Source organism: Salmo trutta, chromosome 31 (assembly GCF_901001165.1).
Source record: "Salmo trutta chromosome 31, fSalTru1.1, whole genome shotgun sequence".
NCBI lineage: Eukaryota > Metazoa > Chordata > Actinopteri > Salmoniformes > Salmonidae > Salmo > Salmo trutta.
In genome coordinates this window covers 31,160,162-31,176,641 of record NC_042987.1, presented here as the reverse complement: position 1 = coordinate 31,176,641, position 16,480 = coordinate 31,160,162, and the positions used below count along the sequence as shown (strand labels likewise).

Below are 16,480 nucleotides of genomic sequence, written 5' to 3'. Positions count from 1 at the left end.
TTGGAAATATTCTGTCCTGTGTTTTTCAGCTGAACAAAGGGTTAATGAATTGGCCTGGTATGGACTAGTGGTCTAGGCTACTGCCTCTGGAGCACATGTACAATGTATCGCTGCCAGCATGGGTTAGAATCTATCCCACTGCTTTTAAGCACGCTCTGGTTTGCCAAGCCAAATTCTCCCTGTAATTTGGAATGTGACCTCTAATCTGCCCAGTGGTTATGTAACTTCACCTTCATTATGCACACCAACACAACAAGGAAATAAATAATGTAACTGAACACTGACTGATTCTGAGTAATGTTGGGCTTAAAAAAAAGAGAACTACAAAAGGATGTTGTCAGTGAAGTCACAGCTGTCACTATAGGTGCCAGTGACACTAGTAGAGGGCCACCGGAACAGCCTTTGGCATGCGGCTGGCACATTGCGGCAGCCAGGCCCGTGACGGAGGACGTGCTTCACAACCGCACTCACTTTACTAAACGAGGAATCCAACATGGCGTTCCTCGATACGGCTGTTGACTGATAAGAAACCCACCACGTCCCGGAAACCAGATACGGTCTTTTTTAACGTGCTGACTCGTGATTTAGATTGGTGCCCAGACTCTCACATGTGTGACGTATGGGAGGGTGGGGGCTAGCGAGGGGGCTCACTCTTCATCAGCCTATAATTATGATGGCTCAGGGGCACTGCTAGTGCTTGATTATTTTGTAAAGTGTTGAAAATGAACTATTGCAAGTCACTATTTAACATTAACGCCTCGATCACCCCGACAGCGTCATTACATTTTGGTACACCAGAAGTACATACATTTCCAATGGAACGCTGTGTTTGACTTGTAGCATTACGTTGCAGAGGCAGTTGTAGTGCATTTTGTGTGGTGCATACGTTGGATTTATCGAATGTATGCATCAAAGACAGCTTGACAGAAACGGTAGCAGAAGGTGAATGTTGAACTTTTGTTGCACACACATCCAGATGATGCTGCATACCATTTTGCACAATAACACTGTCGGTGTGATCAAGGCGTAAGAGAGTTTAAATGTACTCCATTGCAGTGTATGCTTAGCCCTTTTGTGGTGTAAAATGTTCAATTGTAACACTTCACGGAGTATGCATATAATATATTCTAAATGTTTTTATTCATACATGAAGTAGCTCGACTATCACAATGAGGTAGTAGAGAGGATGTACAGTACCAGGCAAAAGTTTGGACACACGTACTCATTCAAGGGTTTTTCTTTATTTTTACTATTTTCTACAATGTAGAATAATATTGAAGACATCAAAACGATGAAATAACACATATGAAATCATGTAGTAACCAAAAAAGTGTTAAACAAATCAAAATATATTTTAGATTTTAGATTCCTCAAAGTAGCCACCCTTTGCCTTGATGACAGCTTTGCACACTCTTGGCATTCTCTCAACCAGCCTCACCTGGAATGCTTTTCCAACAGTCTTGAAGGAGTTCCCACATATGCTGAGCACTTGTTGGCTGCTTTTCCTTCACTCTGTGGTACAACTCATCCCAAACCATCTCAATTGGGTTGAGGTCGAGTGATTGTGGAGGCCAGGTCATCTGATGCAGCACTCCATCACTCTCCTTCTTGGTCAAATAGCCCTTACACAGCTTGGAGGTGTGTTGGGTCATTGTCCTGTTGAAAAACAAATGATAGTCCCACTATGCGCAAACCAGATGGGATGGCATATCGCTGCAGAATGCTGTGGTAGCCATGCTGGTTAATTGTGTCTAGAATACTAAATAAATCACAGACAGTGTCACCAGCAAAGCACCCCCACACCATCCCACCTTCATCATAGCACTTGACGGTTTTTGTGACTGCACTTGAATAATTTTTTTACGTTTTTTAAATGTTCCGGATTGACTGACCTTCATGTCTTAAAGTAATGGTGGACTGTCATTTCTCTTTGCTTATTTGAGCTGTTCTTGCCATAATATGGACATGGTCTTTTATTAAATAGGGCTATCTTCTGTGTACCATCCCTACCTTGTCACAACACAACTGATTGGCTCAAACGCATTAAGAAGGAAAGAAATTCCCCAAATTAACTTTTAACAAGGCACACCTGTTAATTGAAATGCATTCCAGGTGACTACCTCATGAATCTGGTCGAGAGAATGCCAAGTGTATGCAACACTATCATCAAGGCAAAGGGTGGCTACTTTGAGGTATCTCAAATACAAAATATATTATGATTTGTTTAACAATTTTTGGTTACTACATGATTCCATATGTGTTATTTCATAGTTGTGATGCCTTCACTATTATTGTACAATGTAGAAAACAGTAAAAATAAAGAAAACCCTTGAATGAGTAGGTGTGTCCAATCCTTTGCCTGGTACTGTGTATTAATCTTGTCCATTCTTGTAGGTACTTGCCAGTTTGAGGACGGTAAGAAGCAACTTCGCCGTTTTGACCCATCAGCAAGATCGTCAACCCAGCAAGTAAGTTCAGTCTACAAATCAAATCAAATCAAACTTTATTTGTCACATGCGCCGAATACAATGTAGACCTAGTGTAGACCTTACCGTGAAATGCTTACTTACAAGCCCTTAACCAACAGTGCAGTTCAAGAAGAGTTAAGAAAATATTTACCAAATAAACTAAAGTTTAATATTTTTTTTTTAAATGATAAAGAGTAACACAATAACATAACAATAACGAGGCTATATACAGGGGGTGTCGGTTCCGAGTCAGTGTGCAGGGGTACAGGTTAGTTGAGGTAATTTGTGCATGTAGGTGGGGATGAAGTGACTATGCATAGATAATAAATAGCGAGTAGCAGCAGTGTACAAAACAAATGGGTGGGGGTCAATGTAACAGTCAAGTGGCCATTTGATTAATTGCTGGCTTGGGGGTAGAAGCTGTTAAGGAGCCTCTTGGTCCTAGACTTGGCGCTCCGGTACCGCTTGCCGTGCGGCAGCAGAGAAAACAGTTTGTGACTTGGGTGACTGGAGTCTCTGACAATTTTATGGGCTTTCTTCTGACACCGCCTATTATATAGGTCCTGGATGGCAGGAAACTTGGCCCCAGTGATGTACTGGGCCATATGCATTACCCTCTGTAGCGCCTTACGGTCAGATGCCGAGCAGTTGCCATACCAGGCGGTGATGCAACCGGTCAGGATGCTCTCAATTGTGCAGCTGCAGAACTTTTTGAGGATCTGGGGACCCATGCCAAATCTTTTCAGTCTCCTGAGGGGGAAAAGGTTTTGTCTTGCCCTCTTCACGACTGTCTTGGTGTGTTTGGACCATGATAGTTCGTTGGTGATGTCGACACCAAGGAACTTGAAACTCTCGATCCGCTCCACTACAGCCCCGTTGATGTTAATGGGGGCGTGCTCTGTCCTCCTTTTCCTGTAGTCCATGATCAGCTCCTTTGTCTTGCTCACATTGAGTGAGAGGTTGTTGTCCTGGCACCACACTGCCAGTTCTCTGACCTCCTCCTTATAGGCTGTCTCATTGTTGTCGGTAATCAGGCCTACCACTGTTGTGTCATCAGCAAAGTTAATGATAGTATTATAGTCGTGTTTGGCCACACACCCCTGAGGGGCCCCTGTGTTGAGGATCAGCGTGGCAGACGTGTTGTTCCCTACCCTTACCACCTGGCCTGTCAGGAAGTCCAGGATCCAGTTGCAGAGGGAGGTGTTTAGTCCCAGGGTCCTTAGCTTAGTGATGAGCTTCATGGGCACTATGGTGTTGAACGCTGAGCTGTAGTCGATGAACAGCATTCTCACATAGGTTTTCCTTTTGTCCAGGTGGGAAAGGGCAGTGTGGAGCGCGATTGAGATTGCATCATCTGTGCATTTGTTGGGGCGGTATGTGAATTGGAGTGGGTCTAGGGTATCGGGGAGGATGCTGTTGATGTGAGCCATGACCAGCCTTTCAAAGAACTTCATGGCTGCTGATGTGAGTGCTACGGGGCGGTAATCATTTAGGCTAGTTACCTTCGCTTCCTTGGGCACAGGGTGGTCTGCTTGAAACATGTAGGTATTACAGACTCAGTCAGGTAGAGGTTGAAAATGTCAGTGAAGACACTTGCAAGTAGCTCCGCGCATGCTTTGAGTACACGTCCTGGTAATCCATCTTGCCCCGCGGCTTTGTGAATGTTGACCTGTTTAAAGGTCTTGCTCACATCGGCTACCGAGAGCGTTATCACACAGTCGTCCAGAACAGCTGGTGCTCTCATGCATGCGTCAGTGTTGCTTGCCTCGAAGCGAGCATAAAAGGCATCTAGCTCATCTGGTAGGTTCGCGTCACTGGGCAGCTCTTTGTAGTCCATAATAGTTTTCAAGCCCTGCCACATCCGACGAGCATCAGAGCTGGTGCAGTAGGATTCAATATTAATCCTGTGTTGACGCTTTGCTTGTTTGAGGTTCGTCTGAGGGCATAGCGGAATTTCTTATTAGCATCTGGATTAGTGTCCCGCTCCTTGAAAGCAGCAGCTCTAGCCTTTAGCTCGATACGGATGTTGCCTGTAATCCATGGCTTCTGGTTGGGATATGTACATACAGTCACTGTGGGGACGAAGTCGTCGATGCACTTATTGATGAAGCCGATGACTGAGGTTGTATACTCCTCATTGCCATTGAATGAATCCCGGAACATATTCCAGTCTGTGCTAGCAAAACAGTCCTGTAGCTTAGCATCCGCGTCATCTGACCACTGTATTAAGCAGGTCACTGGTACTTCCTGCTTTAGTTTTTGATTGTAAGCAGGAATCAGGATGATAGAATTATGGTCAGATTTTCCAAATGGATGGCGGGGGAGAGCTTTGTATGCATCTCTGTGTGTGGAGTAAAGGTGATCTAGAGTTTTTTTTCCTCTGGTTGCACGTGACATGCTGGTAAAAATTTGGTAAAACTGATTTAAGTTTGCCTGCATCAAAGTCCCCGGCCACTAGGAGCGGCGCTTTTGGGTGAGCATTTTCTTGTTTGATAAGGCCTTATAGAGTTGGTTGAGTGCGGTCTTAGTGCCAGCATCGGTCTGTGGTGCTAAATAGACGGCTACAAAAAATATAGATGAGAACTCTCTTGGTAGATAGTGTGGTCCACAGCTTATCATAAGGTACTCTATCTCAGGCAAGCGATACCTCGAGACTGCTTCAACAATAAACATTGCGCACCAGCTGTTATTGACAAAAAGACACACACCCCCACTCCTCGTCTTACCAGACGTAGCATCTCTGTTCTGCCGGTGCATGGAAAATCCCTCCAGCTCTATATTATCCATGTCGTCAATTCAGCCACGACTCTGTGAAACATAAGATATTACAGTTCTTAATGTTCCATTGGTAGGATAATCGTAATTGTAGGTCAATTGCATGTTAGCAAGTAGGACGGAAGGCAGTCGGAGTTTACTCGCTCGCCTACGGATTCTCAGAAGGCAACACGATCTGCGTCCTCTTTTCCTCCGTCTTTTCTTCATGCAAATGACGGGGATTTGAGCCTGTTCCCGGAAGAGCAGTATATCTTTCTCGTCAGACTCATTAAAGGAAAAAGCTTCTTCCAGTTCGTGGTAAGTAATTGCTGTTCTGATGTCCAGAAGTTATTTTCGGTCATAAGAGACGATAGCAGCAACATTATGTACAAAATAAGTAAAAAAAGAAGTTACAAACATCGCAAAAAAACGAACAAAATAGCACAGTTGGTTAGGAACATGTAAAACGTCAGCCATCCTCTTCGGCGCCTCTTAAACCCAAACCCACGTACCCCCTGTTGATTATAATGATGAAGTGAACAATACATAGACACAGTACATAGATATTAACTTTACTCAAAACTGGGATGTCTGTGTGTCCACAGGAGAATTGGCAGTAATCCACCGTCCATGTTAAATACAAGTTTAGCAGGTGAGTCTTTGAAAAGGTTTTGCTTGGTTGAGTTCTACACTCCATAAAAAATACAGACATTTCATTCAGCCATTTAGCAATTAGGGTAAGATTAGGATTAGATTCAATCTGATATTAAACCAAACTGATGATTTAACCATTGATATAAACAGCAAAGGGGACATCGAGATTGAATCATTGATTCTTGAATGAATGTTGAATGTTAAAAGAAGGTTAAATCGCGTGCTCATCTAGTTGTGTATTGTCCTTGTGTGGGTGTGACAGAGGAGCCGTTTCAGCAGCTGGCCGTGGAGACTCTGGACGAGCTGGACTGGTGTCTGGAGCAGCTGGATACTCTGAAGACACGCCACTCCGTCAGTGAGATGGCCTCCAACAAGGTACACACATACACACACACACTCATAACCCAGGGAGCTTTCATTACTTACTTGTACCCTCAACTTTAATGGTAAGGCTGAAGCTACTAATGTCTTACATCAGTATTTGGTTCGGGTTTGAGTTAATTCACTATGATGGACTTAAACGAGGTACAATACAAAAGCACAAAGCTCACCATTGAGTCAGCGCCATCTTGGCTTTATGAAGATTTGTCATGAATGACTGTGAATTAGAACCCTGTATGGATCAAGACATGGCCAAATTAATCTACAGGGAATTTTTATCAAATTTTCTGTAGCTGCACAAAATCTATTAAGACTCTCTTTCAGACTTTGATTGAATCTAATTTCCTTATTGTTTAGCCAAAATAAGGGACCTTTCCCCTCTCCATTAAAACAAAAGGGATATTATTATTTCACTCTTACGTCAAAGTAAGCAATAAATTAAAAAAATATGTACATATTTTGGCCAATGCACTTTTGGTGGCCTCCCAAATTAAAAAGAGCCCACTAAGCCAGCGACCGTGTCACTCTGCAAATGCATTTTGTGCTGATCCTGATTGGACAAATGTGAAAGGCCACTAATACAATGAATTCCATCAGAGTTTAGGAAATGTGAATGAAATCGCCAATGCCTTCTGACGTTTGGAGTTCGTTCCATGAATCAAATCAAATCCAACCAAATGTTATTTGTCACATTTTATATATTTATTTTATTTTTATTTCACCTTTATTTAACCAGGTAGGCAAGTTGAGAACAAGTTCTCATTTACAATTGCGACCTGGCCAAGATAAAGCAAAGCAGTTCGAAACATACAACAACACAGAGTTACACATGGAGTAAAACAAACATACAGTCAATAATACAGTAGAAAAATAAGTCTATATACAATGTGAGCAAATGAGGTGAGATAAGGGAGGTAAAGGCAAAAAAGGCCATGGTGGCAAGTAAATACAATATAGCAAGTAAAACACTGGAATTGTTGATTTGTAGTGGAATAAAGTGCAAAGTAGAAATAGAAATAATGGGGTGCAAAGGAGCAAAATAAATAAATAAATACAGTAGGGGAAGAGGTAGTTGTTTGGGCTAAATTATAGATGGGCTATGTACAGGTGCAGTGATCTGTGAGCTGCTCTGACAGCTGGTGCTTAAAGCTAGTGAGGGAGATAAGTGTTTCCAGTTTCAGAGATTTTTGTAGTTCGTTCCAGTCATTGGCAGCAGAGAACTGGAAGCAGAGGCGGCCAAAGGAGGATGCGCTGAATACAGGTGTAGACCTTACAGTGAAATTCTTACTTACAAGCCCTTAACGAACAATGCAGTTTTAAGAAAATAAGTGTTAAGTAAAAAATGTATAAGTAAAAAATTCAAATAACAAATAATTAAAGAGCAGCAGTAAAATAACAGTAGCGAGGCTATGTACAGGGGGTACCGGTACAGAGTCAATGTGAGGGGGCACAGGTTAGTCGAGGTAATTGAGGTAATATGTACAATATAGGTAGAGTTAAAGTGACTATGCATAGATAATAAACAGAGTAGCAGCAGCAGCGTAAAAGGGGAGGGGACAATCCAAATAGTCTGGGTAGCCATTTGATTAGCTGTTCAGAAGTCTTATGGCTTGGGGGTAGAAGCTGTTTAGAAGCCATTTGGACCTAGACTTGGTGCTCCGGTCCCGCTTGCCATGCGGTAGCAGAGAGAAAAGTCTATGACTAGGGTGGCTGGAGTCTTTGAGAGTTTTTAGGGCCTTCCTCTGACACCGACTGGTATAGAGGTCCTGGATGGCAGGAAGCTTGGCCCCAGTGATGTGCTGGGCCGTTTGCATTACCCTCTGTAGCGCCTTACGGTCAGATGCCGAGCAGTTGCCATACCAGGCGGTGATGCAACCGGTCAGGATGCTCTCAATTGTGCAGCTGCAGAACTTTTTGAGGATCTGAGGACCCATGCCAAATCTATAGGCTTTGTCGTGCACTCTTCACGACTGTCTTGGTGTGTTTGGACATTGATAGTTTGTTGGTGATGTGGACATGGGGGCGTGCTCGGTCCTCCTTTTCCTGTAGTCCACAATCATCTCCTTTGTCTTGATCACGTTGAGGGAGTGGTTGTTATCCTGGCACCACACGGCCAGGTCTCTGACTTCCTCCCTATAAGCTGTCTCATCGTTGTCTGTGATCAGGCCTACCTGAATGAATGGGATGGTCGGTATGCATCGGTAGACACACACCCCCAACTCCCAGTATTTAATGTGCAGAAAAAATGTGAAGAACAGAGTTGGAGCTGTGGATAAAATGCCATTCCCCTCCATCCATCCATCCTCATCCCTCTCCTCTCCTCTCCTTCTTTCTCCAAACTGGAGTTTATAGCTTGTGTGATTCCATGATTAGCCTCCCCACGCAAGAGCCATGTGCACTGGGTACACACACACACACACACACACACACATACCCACCACACACAGGCTCTCTCTGGATACCCGCCACACAGGCTCTCCCTGGATACCCACCACACACAGGCTCTCTCTGGATACCCGCCACACAGGCTCTCCCTGGATACCCACCACACACAGGCTCTCCCTGGATACCCGCCACACACAGGCTCTCCCTGGATACCCGCCACACACAGGCTCTCCCTGGATACCCGCCACACACAGGCTCTCCCTGGATACCCGCCATACACAGGCTCTCCCTGGATACCCGCCACACACAGGCTCTCCCTGGATACCCGCCACACACAGGCTCTCCCTGGATACCCGCCACACACAGGCTCTCCCTGGATACCCGCCACACACAGGCTCTCCCTGGATACCCGCCACACACAGGCTCTCCCTGGATACCCACCAAACACAGGCTCTCCCTGGATACCCACCACACACAGGCTCTCCCTGGATACCCGCCACACACATACATGCCAGGCACACATGTGGTGGTGCGTTTCATGTGCTGCACCCCCACATTGCTGCCGATCGTCAATGAAAAGGGAGTCAGTGGGGAGGAATCATCCATGCTGGCACTTGATTTTCCCCATCAAACTTTTATGTTCGGCTTTCTAAACATTTCACTCTTTGTCGTTGCTCTTTGTGTGGTTTATCTGACCAACTTTGCATATTTACCATCTTCACTACATTGTATCGTATGGGAAAATATAATGTGCAATGGATTTTTCAGAAATTCTCTCCTTCTATAATGTATTTTCTATTCTGCTTTCTGCAATCGTTTGTGTTATTTACATTCATAAAAGGATAATGATATGTTGCCTATCATGCCAAATCATCCTATCGTCCCCTTTCTTCTCTTTCCTCATAGCTCAAATCTACAGATACTTGTTTCATCGTCATTCATGTAATTTAAAGCAACACATTCATGTGTTCACATAAATTGTATTTTTATGTGGCTAAACCAGCTAAGCTTGTAATTTAACAATTTTATTCGTATTTACAGATGACATACAAGTTTGATATTAAGGCACAAGTTCACATGTTCGAGAAGGCATTTCTGCCAAAAAACGCATTTTGATGAAAAAGTATTTTTTACGTTCAAAAGGCTCTCCTGTGAAGTCGTGACTTACGACATACACCTAGTATCCTGAATCGGATCACATACAGTATATGAATGAAATACCTCAGCCATTCAAGGCATAAGATTTCCTCATCATCTTTAACCTGAAGCCTCAAACACAACCAGCCCCTGTCTACTCTCCCCCCACCGTGGGCCAATCAGATCCATTTCCCTGTCCCAGCCTCTGATACAGCAGGCTGCTGATTTGTTCCTTCCTTTAGGCATACAGTATGGGGGGGTGGTAATTGGGAGTAGCGTGTGCTGCTCTCCTCTGTTTACACGCGGAGCAGCAGGCAGAATAGTGCTGCTGAGGGAGAGAGGAGAGTAAGCGGCAGGAGTCGCTTCTCTGCCATGCTCCCCACACCCTGCATCCTCAGCCTGGCTTCCACACTTCTTCCATCAAGGCAATCCTCTTACTTGCCCATTCCCGCTAGATTGTGTGGATAAACCTTCCCAGTGCACTGTGTGTGTAGACTGTCTGCTTGCAGTGGAATTAAGGAGCTCAGACAAGCAGGACAGGAGCACAGGACAGGAGCACAGCCCAGTACAGCAGCTACAGGAAGGACCCTGCTCTTTTTCCCGCCCCATGCATTATTTAGTGCTGAAATGCCTGAAGTCAATGACTTGTTCTCTGTGTCGAGGATGTACCTTCAGGTAAGACGGGCTGGGATGGGATGGGATACACGTGTTGCTTGGTGAATGAATGTGTAGTACAGGTGTCCATCCTTGTTTGCAGAGTTCTTTGCAATTAGTTGGAAAGTGATGCTGTTTTTGCAGCATGTGTGTTTGGGTGTGTGTGTCAGGAGTGCTTGTGCATGTGTGTATGAGTGAGTCCATAAAGTGAATGTGCAGGTACGTGTGTGCAAGAAGTTTGTGTGAACATATGTACAGTACATGCAGCATGCACAGTGTGTGTCTTTTTCTGTGTGTACATGCTCGGTTGGCATCTTCAGAGCAGACTTTTGGTGTTTCAGGGGGGGGGGAATGTATTATCCTTGTGTATGATGATTATACAGTATAATCACTGGTGCAGCACACCCTCCTGCAGCTTTGAGGAGCCAGGCTCAGCCAATCAGAATGAGTTTTTCCCCACAAAAGGGCTTTATTACAGATAGAAATACTCCTCGGTTTCATCAGCTGTCTGGTCTCAAATGATCCCGCAGGTGAAAAAGCCAGATGTGGAGGTCCTGGGCTGGTGTGGTTGCATGTGGTAGTATGGCCAGTTGGGCGTACTGCCAAATTCTCTAAAACAACATTGGAGGCGGCTTATGGTAGAGAAATGAACATTCAATTCTCTGGCAACAGCTCTGGTGGTCATTCCTGCAGTCAGCAGCCCTCAGAATTTGAGACATCTGTGGCATTGTGTATTGTGATAAAACTACACATTTTAAAGTGGCCTTTTAATGCCCCCAACACAAGGTGCACCTGTGTAATGATCATGCTGTTTAATCAGCTTCTTGACATGCCACATCTGTCAGTTGGATGGATTATCTTGGCAAAGGAGAAATTCTCACTAACAGGGACGTAAACACATTTGTGCAGAAAATATTTGAGAAATACGCTTTTTGTGCGTATGGAACAGTTCTGGGATCTTTTATTTGAGCTCATGAAACATCTCCTCATTACATATAGTGCTACAAGATCGCTCATGGTCTGGAAAGTTCTCTACTTTTGTTAGATTTTAAACAATCAATATTGGAATCACCATGGTCACAAGCATAAACTGTCAGCTCCATCTATCTGATAGATTAAGATGGAATATGAATGTTGGTTAAAATATGTTACATTTAACTAGGTTTTACAGTCATAAAGCAACTGAGGAAAAACTAAAATGCTACTGTATTTACCACTTGAATAAAGAAGAAAAATTATATTTTTGTAAACTCTATAAGACGTCAACTCTGTCAGATTATTGTCTAACATCAACTCCATCAGAGTACTGAAAGATTTGATAAAATGGTTATGTTTTTAGTGGGAATATTCTAATTAATAATTTTCCATATTTTACAAATGTTTGTATTGAACTTTTATTTTTAGGGGCCAAAATGTCTGTTTTGAGTATCTGTTGTCAACTCCATCAGTGGCTTGTCAACACCGTCACTGATGGAGTCTATATTATTTTGTCAATATCTGAAAAAATATTTGAATCAGTGTCCTATAGCATATGCTTAAACAACTGAAGTATTTGCTGTGTTAGACTTAAGGGATAATGTTTGAGATATAAATGTTTTATGTTCTAAATCTAGAAAGACATGGCAAAATGTTAACGAAATTAGCACAGGAGCTTTTAATAGTGCATTAAAAGAAAACTTTTGTTAATATTAAGAAAAATATTTGTCCAGTCTATAAAGAATTCCTGAGCTCTAAAACGTTTTACATTTTAGTCATTTAGCGGACGCTCTTATCCAGAGAGAGTTATAGTTAGTTGCATTCATCTTAGGAAAGCTAGGTGGGACAACCCCATATGCATCACAGTCATAGTAAGTACATTTTTCCTCATTGAAGAAGTTACCAGACACACACATGCAAACTACCAAATGTCTCACAGTGTAGATGTGCCTGTCATGTGTATGTCCACAGTCTACAGTAGAGACTATATTGTGACAGTCTGAGTGATGCATTGTGTGTGATGCAGTGTGTTGTTGTTTGTCTCCCCAGTTCAAGAGGATGCTGAACAGAGAGCTCACTCAGCTATCAGAGACCAGCAGATCAGGGAACCAGGTGTCAGAGTTCATCTCCAGCACCTTCCTAGGTACGTCTTTCTCTCCACCACCTTTCACTGTCTGACTGTCTTAGTAGAGACATCTACCGTATGTACTGTAATGTGAATCTAATAGTTACTCATGTATACTTATTGTATAGTTACTGTTATGTTCCCCAGCACAAAAATCTAAAATTGTCGCTCAAACAGAAAGGGGAACACACAAAGGGTCACTGACAACAACCAAAACAAAACAGGCAGGGTTTAAGGAGGGGTTCTGAAAGACCCTCATAGGGGAGTTCACTGAAACCCAAACCAAACTTAGACAGGAAGCAAACCAAAAAGTGGAGCAAAACGAAAACAGGGCAGATAAGATAAAGGATTGTTTGTCTGGAAATCAAATAGGGCAAGCCAACTAAAGGTGTTAACTCTCCACATCTCTCAAGACCATCGGAGCACTGGGCCAGCCACTCTTAAATAGCACCTGGGCCAGCACAGGTGAAACACCTTCCCCCCAACGAGATGACCAACCAACACAGGTGTAGTACATACTGACTAACGAGGTGACACCAATCGGTGCGCCCCACGTGCTAACGTCCAACCTCGAAATATAAATGGAAAAACCAAAGCCTGTAACATTACATGTGATTACGCCAAGACGATATCTGTGCAACTTCAACTCAGTGTAAAGTGTAACCAGCCCTGGTTTCAATAGACAACCCTTCTGAACTCTATTGTTATTGCTGTGGAATAACTGTGGAATAACTGTGCACCACAGAAAAGCAACATGACATGGAGATCATGTCTCCACACATCAAGGAGAAGAAGGAGAAAACGGACAAGAAGAAGCGTCCCATGTCCCAGATCGTGGGGGTGAAGAAGCCCAGAATCATCCCCAGTGTGGCCCCCTCCAGCATCCCCCGCTTCGGGGTCGCTTCCACTCAGGAGGGCTTTCTCGCCAAGGTAGTCTACACAACACTTCTTTTCTGACGATTTAACTAATAGAAAGTACCTCACTTTTAGGGTTCTGTTCTGCCACAAGTTCTGTCACTCTTAGGATTTAATAGTCCCTAGCACGTTTTGGAGTTAAAGGATCTGCAGTTTTTTTCTAACAAATGTTTTTCCATCTGGCAGCAGTTGGAAGATATAAACCGATGGGGTGTGGATATTTTCAAAATATCTGAATATTCTGGGAATCGTCCGCTGACGGTGGCGATTTATTCAATTTTCCAGGTATGTCATCCTCATGTTTCCAAATGAGTCCTCTTCTAAATGGGCCCTCTTACGTGGCTAAACAATTTACAAAGTCACGAATAAAAAATGATGAAAATCATATATGTATTCCATATAGGAGCGAGAGCTGCTGAAGTCATTCAAGATCCCTGCAGACACCTTCATCACCTTCATGATGACCCTGGAGGACCACTACCACCATGATGTGGCCTACCACAACAACATCCACGCTGCAGACGTGGTCCAGTCCACGCACGTCCTCCTCTCTACTCCCGCCCTGGAGGTATGACAACTTTTTAGCTAAAAACACTACAAAACATATATATATATGCTAAAAACATATATATATATGTATTATTTATTTCAAAAATATGTATATACATTACATTTTTTTACTGTTTTGTGTTTAGTTTAGTTGTTTACTGTTAGAAAATGTAAAGTATACCACAATGCATTGTAATGTTCAAAACTGTACACCTTCTGTAGGGCTATACACTACATCGTATAACTTCAAAATGATGGACATTAGAAAAAAAGGTGTTTTGAAAATTGGGGCAGACATGTGTCCCACCTATCCCATATTGTTGTTGCGCCTATGCACAAGTCCCATACACATTCTCACACACATAATGTGCAGCAGTGGTGACCAACCCGTTCTGAGTGAAGATCACTTTCTGAGTCAAAAAGCCCAGATTTACCACTCAGATTTTTTTTAACAGGACTTAAAAATAACGGAAGCCAATGCAACATTAACCTATTGAAAACAGCACTGTAGCAATGAGGTTTGTGCAGTAGGCTATAGGCCCAATACATTATTACCACATATTGTCTTTGCTTGAATTGCCCTGCCAATGCATTGTTGTTCGAAACATAAAAAAATATATCAAAATTTGAGGTAGGCTATATGATCATACCAGTAATAGATCAGTTGCACACCGGTAATAACTGATCAGTAGATGTTGTATTACTTGTGAGGCAAAGCTGAGTGAGCATACTGTACGTTTAAAAATGTACTGGGCTGATTGTGCCTGCATCTGATGGTCAGTCTCAGCAGAGAGTGAGAGCAAGAGACTGAAGTCCGCCTCTCAACGTCCCTCTGCTCTCCCTTTCCTCCATTGACACTGACCAAAAAGGGACACCGTCTTCCAGCTGATGGTGAAACTCGAGTAGTACCACATTATTCCTGCATCATGCACAAATTCATGTTGTTACTCCTATGAACAAAGAAAGTGAATTATTTCTCGATATTAAAAAAGACCCAATCTGCTAATAATAATGCAAGCCTATCAATACACTTTCCTAGTCATTCATTACAGCGAGTAATGTGAGTGGAAGTTTGAAGAGTGCGCATTTTAATAGCCTCTAAAAGTGTTGAATAAAAGGTGTTGACAGCGCTGAGTAAGAACTTAAACATGAACTCACTCATAAAAGCAGCAGCTCTTTGCTGTATTCTTTGACATTCTCTCTCTGGTCATGGTTTTAAACGTTTTGAAATATCACAGTATCAACATTGCTGTGGACTTTATTTAAGCCTGCTACTTTACCGCAGACACGGTAATCTGAGCCATCCGATTGGCCAGCGGTAAACCTATAGTGCACTTGATTTGCTCTCCAGGCCCACCGGGAAGGCAGAGTTTGTACCTTCAGACACATTAAATGGTTAAAAATGGGAACATTTCACCTACCTGACGTGCAGGGCAGCTGAATTTCGTGCACCTATGGCCAACAGTGCAAGACAAAATAAAGGAATGCAAGGCTTTATCATAGTTTTTTTTACAGACATGTTTTCCGATCGACTAGAAATGCCATGGAGATTGCCCAGTCGATCGACCGGTTGGTGACCCCTGCTGTACAGTATTTACCTGCATTAACATCCCTGTGTTCCTCCAATCTCTACAGGCGGTGTTCACTGACTTGGAGATCCTAGCTGCTCTGTTTGCCAGTGCTATACATGATGTGGACCACCCGGGGGTGTCTAACCAGTTCCTCATCAACACCAGTGAGTTCACATATCCCCCTGGGCACTAGGCACAGAGATGTTTAAAATCTTGGAATCCTTTGTGGTTGTGTGTCCACATTAAATCGTCTTATTGCCCGCATATGTCCCACACACCGCCAGTTTGAGACCCCTGCTGTAGAATGTGTGTTTGCACTGTTCCTCTCCTGTGTGTCCGTCCAGACTCCGAGCTGGCCCTGATGTATAACGACGTGTCGGTCCTGGAAAACCACCACCTGGCCGTGGGCTTCAAGCTGCTGCAGGAGGACAACTGTGACATCTTCCAGAACCTCAGCAAGAAACAGAGGCAGTCCCTACGCAAGATGGTCATAGACATGGTGTTAGCCACAGACATGTCCAAACACATGAACCTGCTGGCTGACCTGAAGACTATGGTGGAGACCAAGAAGGTGACCAGTCTAGGAGTACTTCTACTAGACAACTATGGAGATCGTATCCAGGTAAGACTCACAGAATGATCAAATTAACTCTCTTAAAAGGGATTCATATTCAGCATAACCAATGTGAATTAGATGATGATATGGCCATTTGGCTGACACTGTCATCCAAAGCTTCTTACAATTAACACATGAATTCAGTGTATGTGGCATATTTAGGTATTGAACCCAAAACACTTGTTTTGACTGACATCACCCTGCTCCAGCCAACTGAACCATTGGGATCGTATTATTGTCAATACGATTGTATGGTCATTTAATTTCCTTGATGCTCAATAAGAAGTGTTTTTGG

The 16,480-nt window shown here is 43.3% G+C and overlaps 1 protein-coding gene across 6 annotated transcripts in view; it reads left to right on the top strand.

The window, feature by feature from the left end:
- Nucleotides 1-16,480, top strand: part of LOC115169947 (cAMP-specific 3',5'-cyclic phosphodiesterase 4D-like) — an 81,569-nt gene that overhangs the window by 62,883 nt on the left and 2,206 nt on the right. For 5 of the 6 annotated variants that reach the window (XM_029726102.1, XM_029726100.1, XM_029726103.1 and 2 more), the window contains 9 exons: nucleotides 2,395-2,468; nucleotides 5,828-5,874; nucleotides 6,130-6,251; nucleotides 12,459-12,552; nucleotides 13,280-13,464; nucleotides 13,636-13,734; nucleotides 13,853-14,017; nucleotides 15,634-15,733; nucleotides 15,914-16,191. In XM_029726102.1, the coding sequence (XP_029581962.1) occupies nucleotides 2,395-2,468; nucleotides 5,828-5,874; nucleotides 6,130-6,251; nucleotides 12,459-12,552; nucleotides 13,280-13,464; nucleotides 13,636-13,734; nucleotides 13,853-14,017; nucleotides 15,634-15,733; nucleotides 15,914-16,191 (1,164 nt within the window). The remainder of the gene's footprint in view (nucleotides 1-2,394; nucleotides 2,469-5,827; nucleotides 5,875-6,129; nucleotides 6,252-12,458; nucleotides 12,553-13,279; nucleotides 13,465-13,635; nucleotides 13,735-13,852; nucleotides 14,018-15,633; nucleotides 15,734-15,913; nucleotides 16,192-16,480) is intronic. The other variant, XM_029726101.1, reaches the window with a different exon arrangement.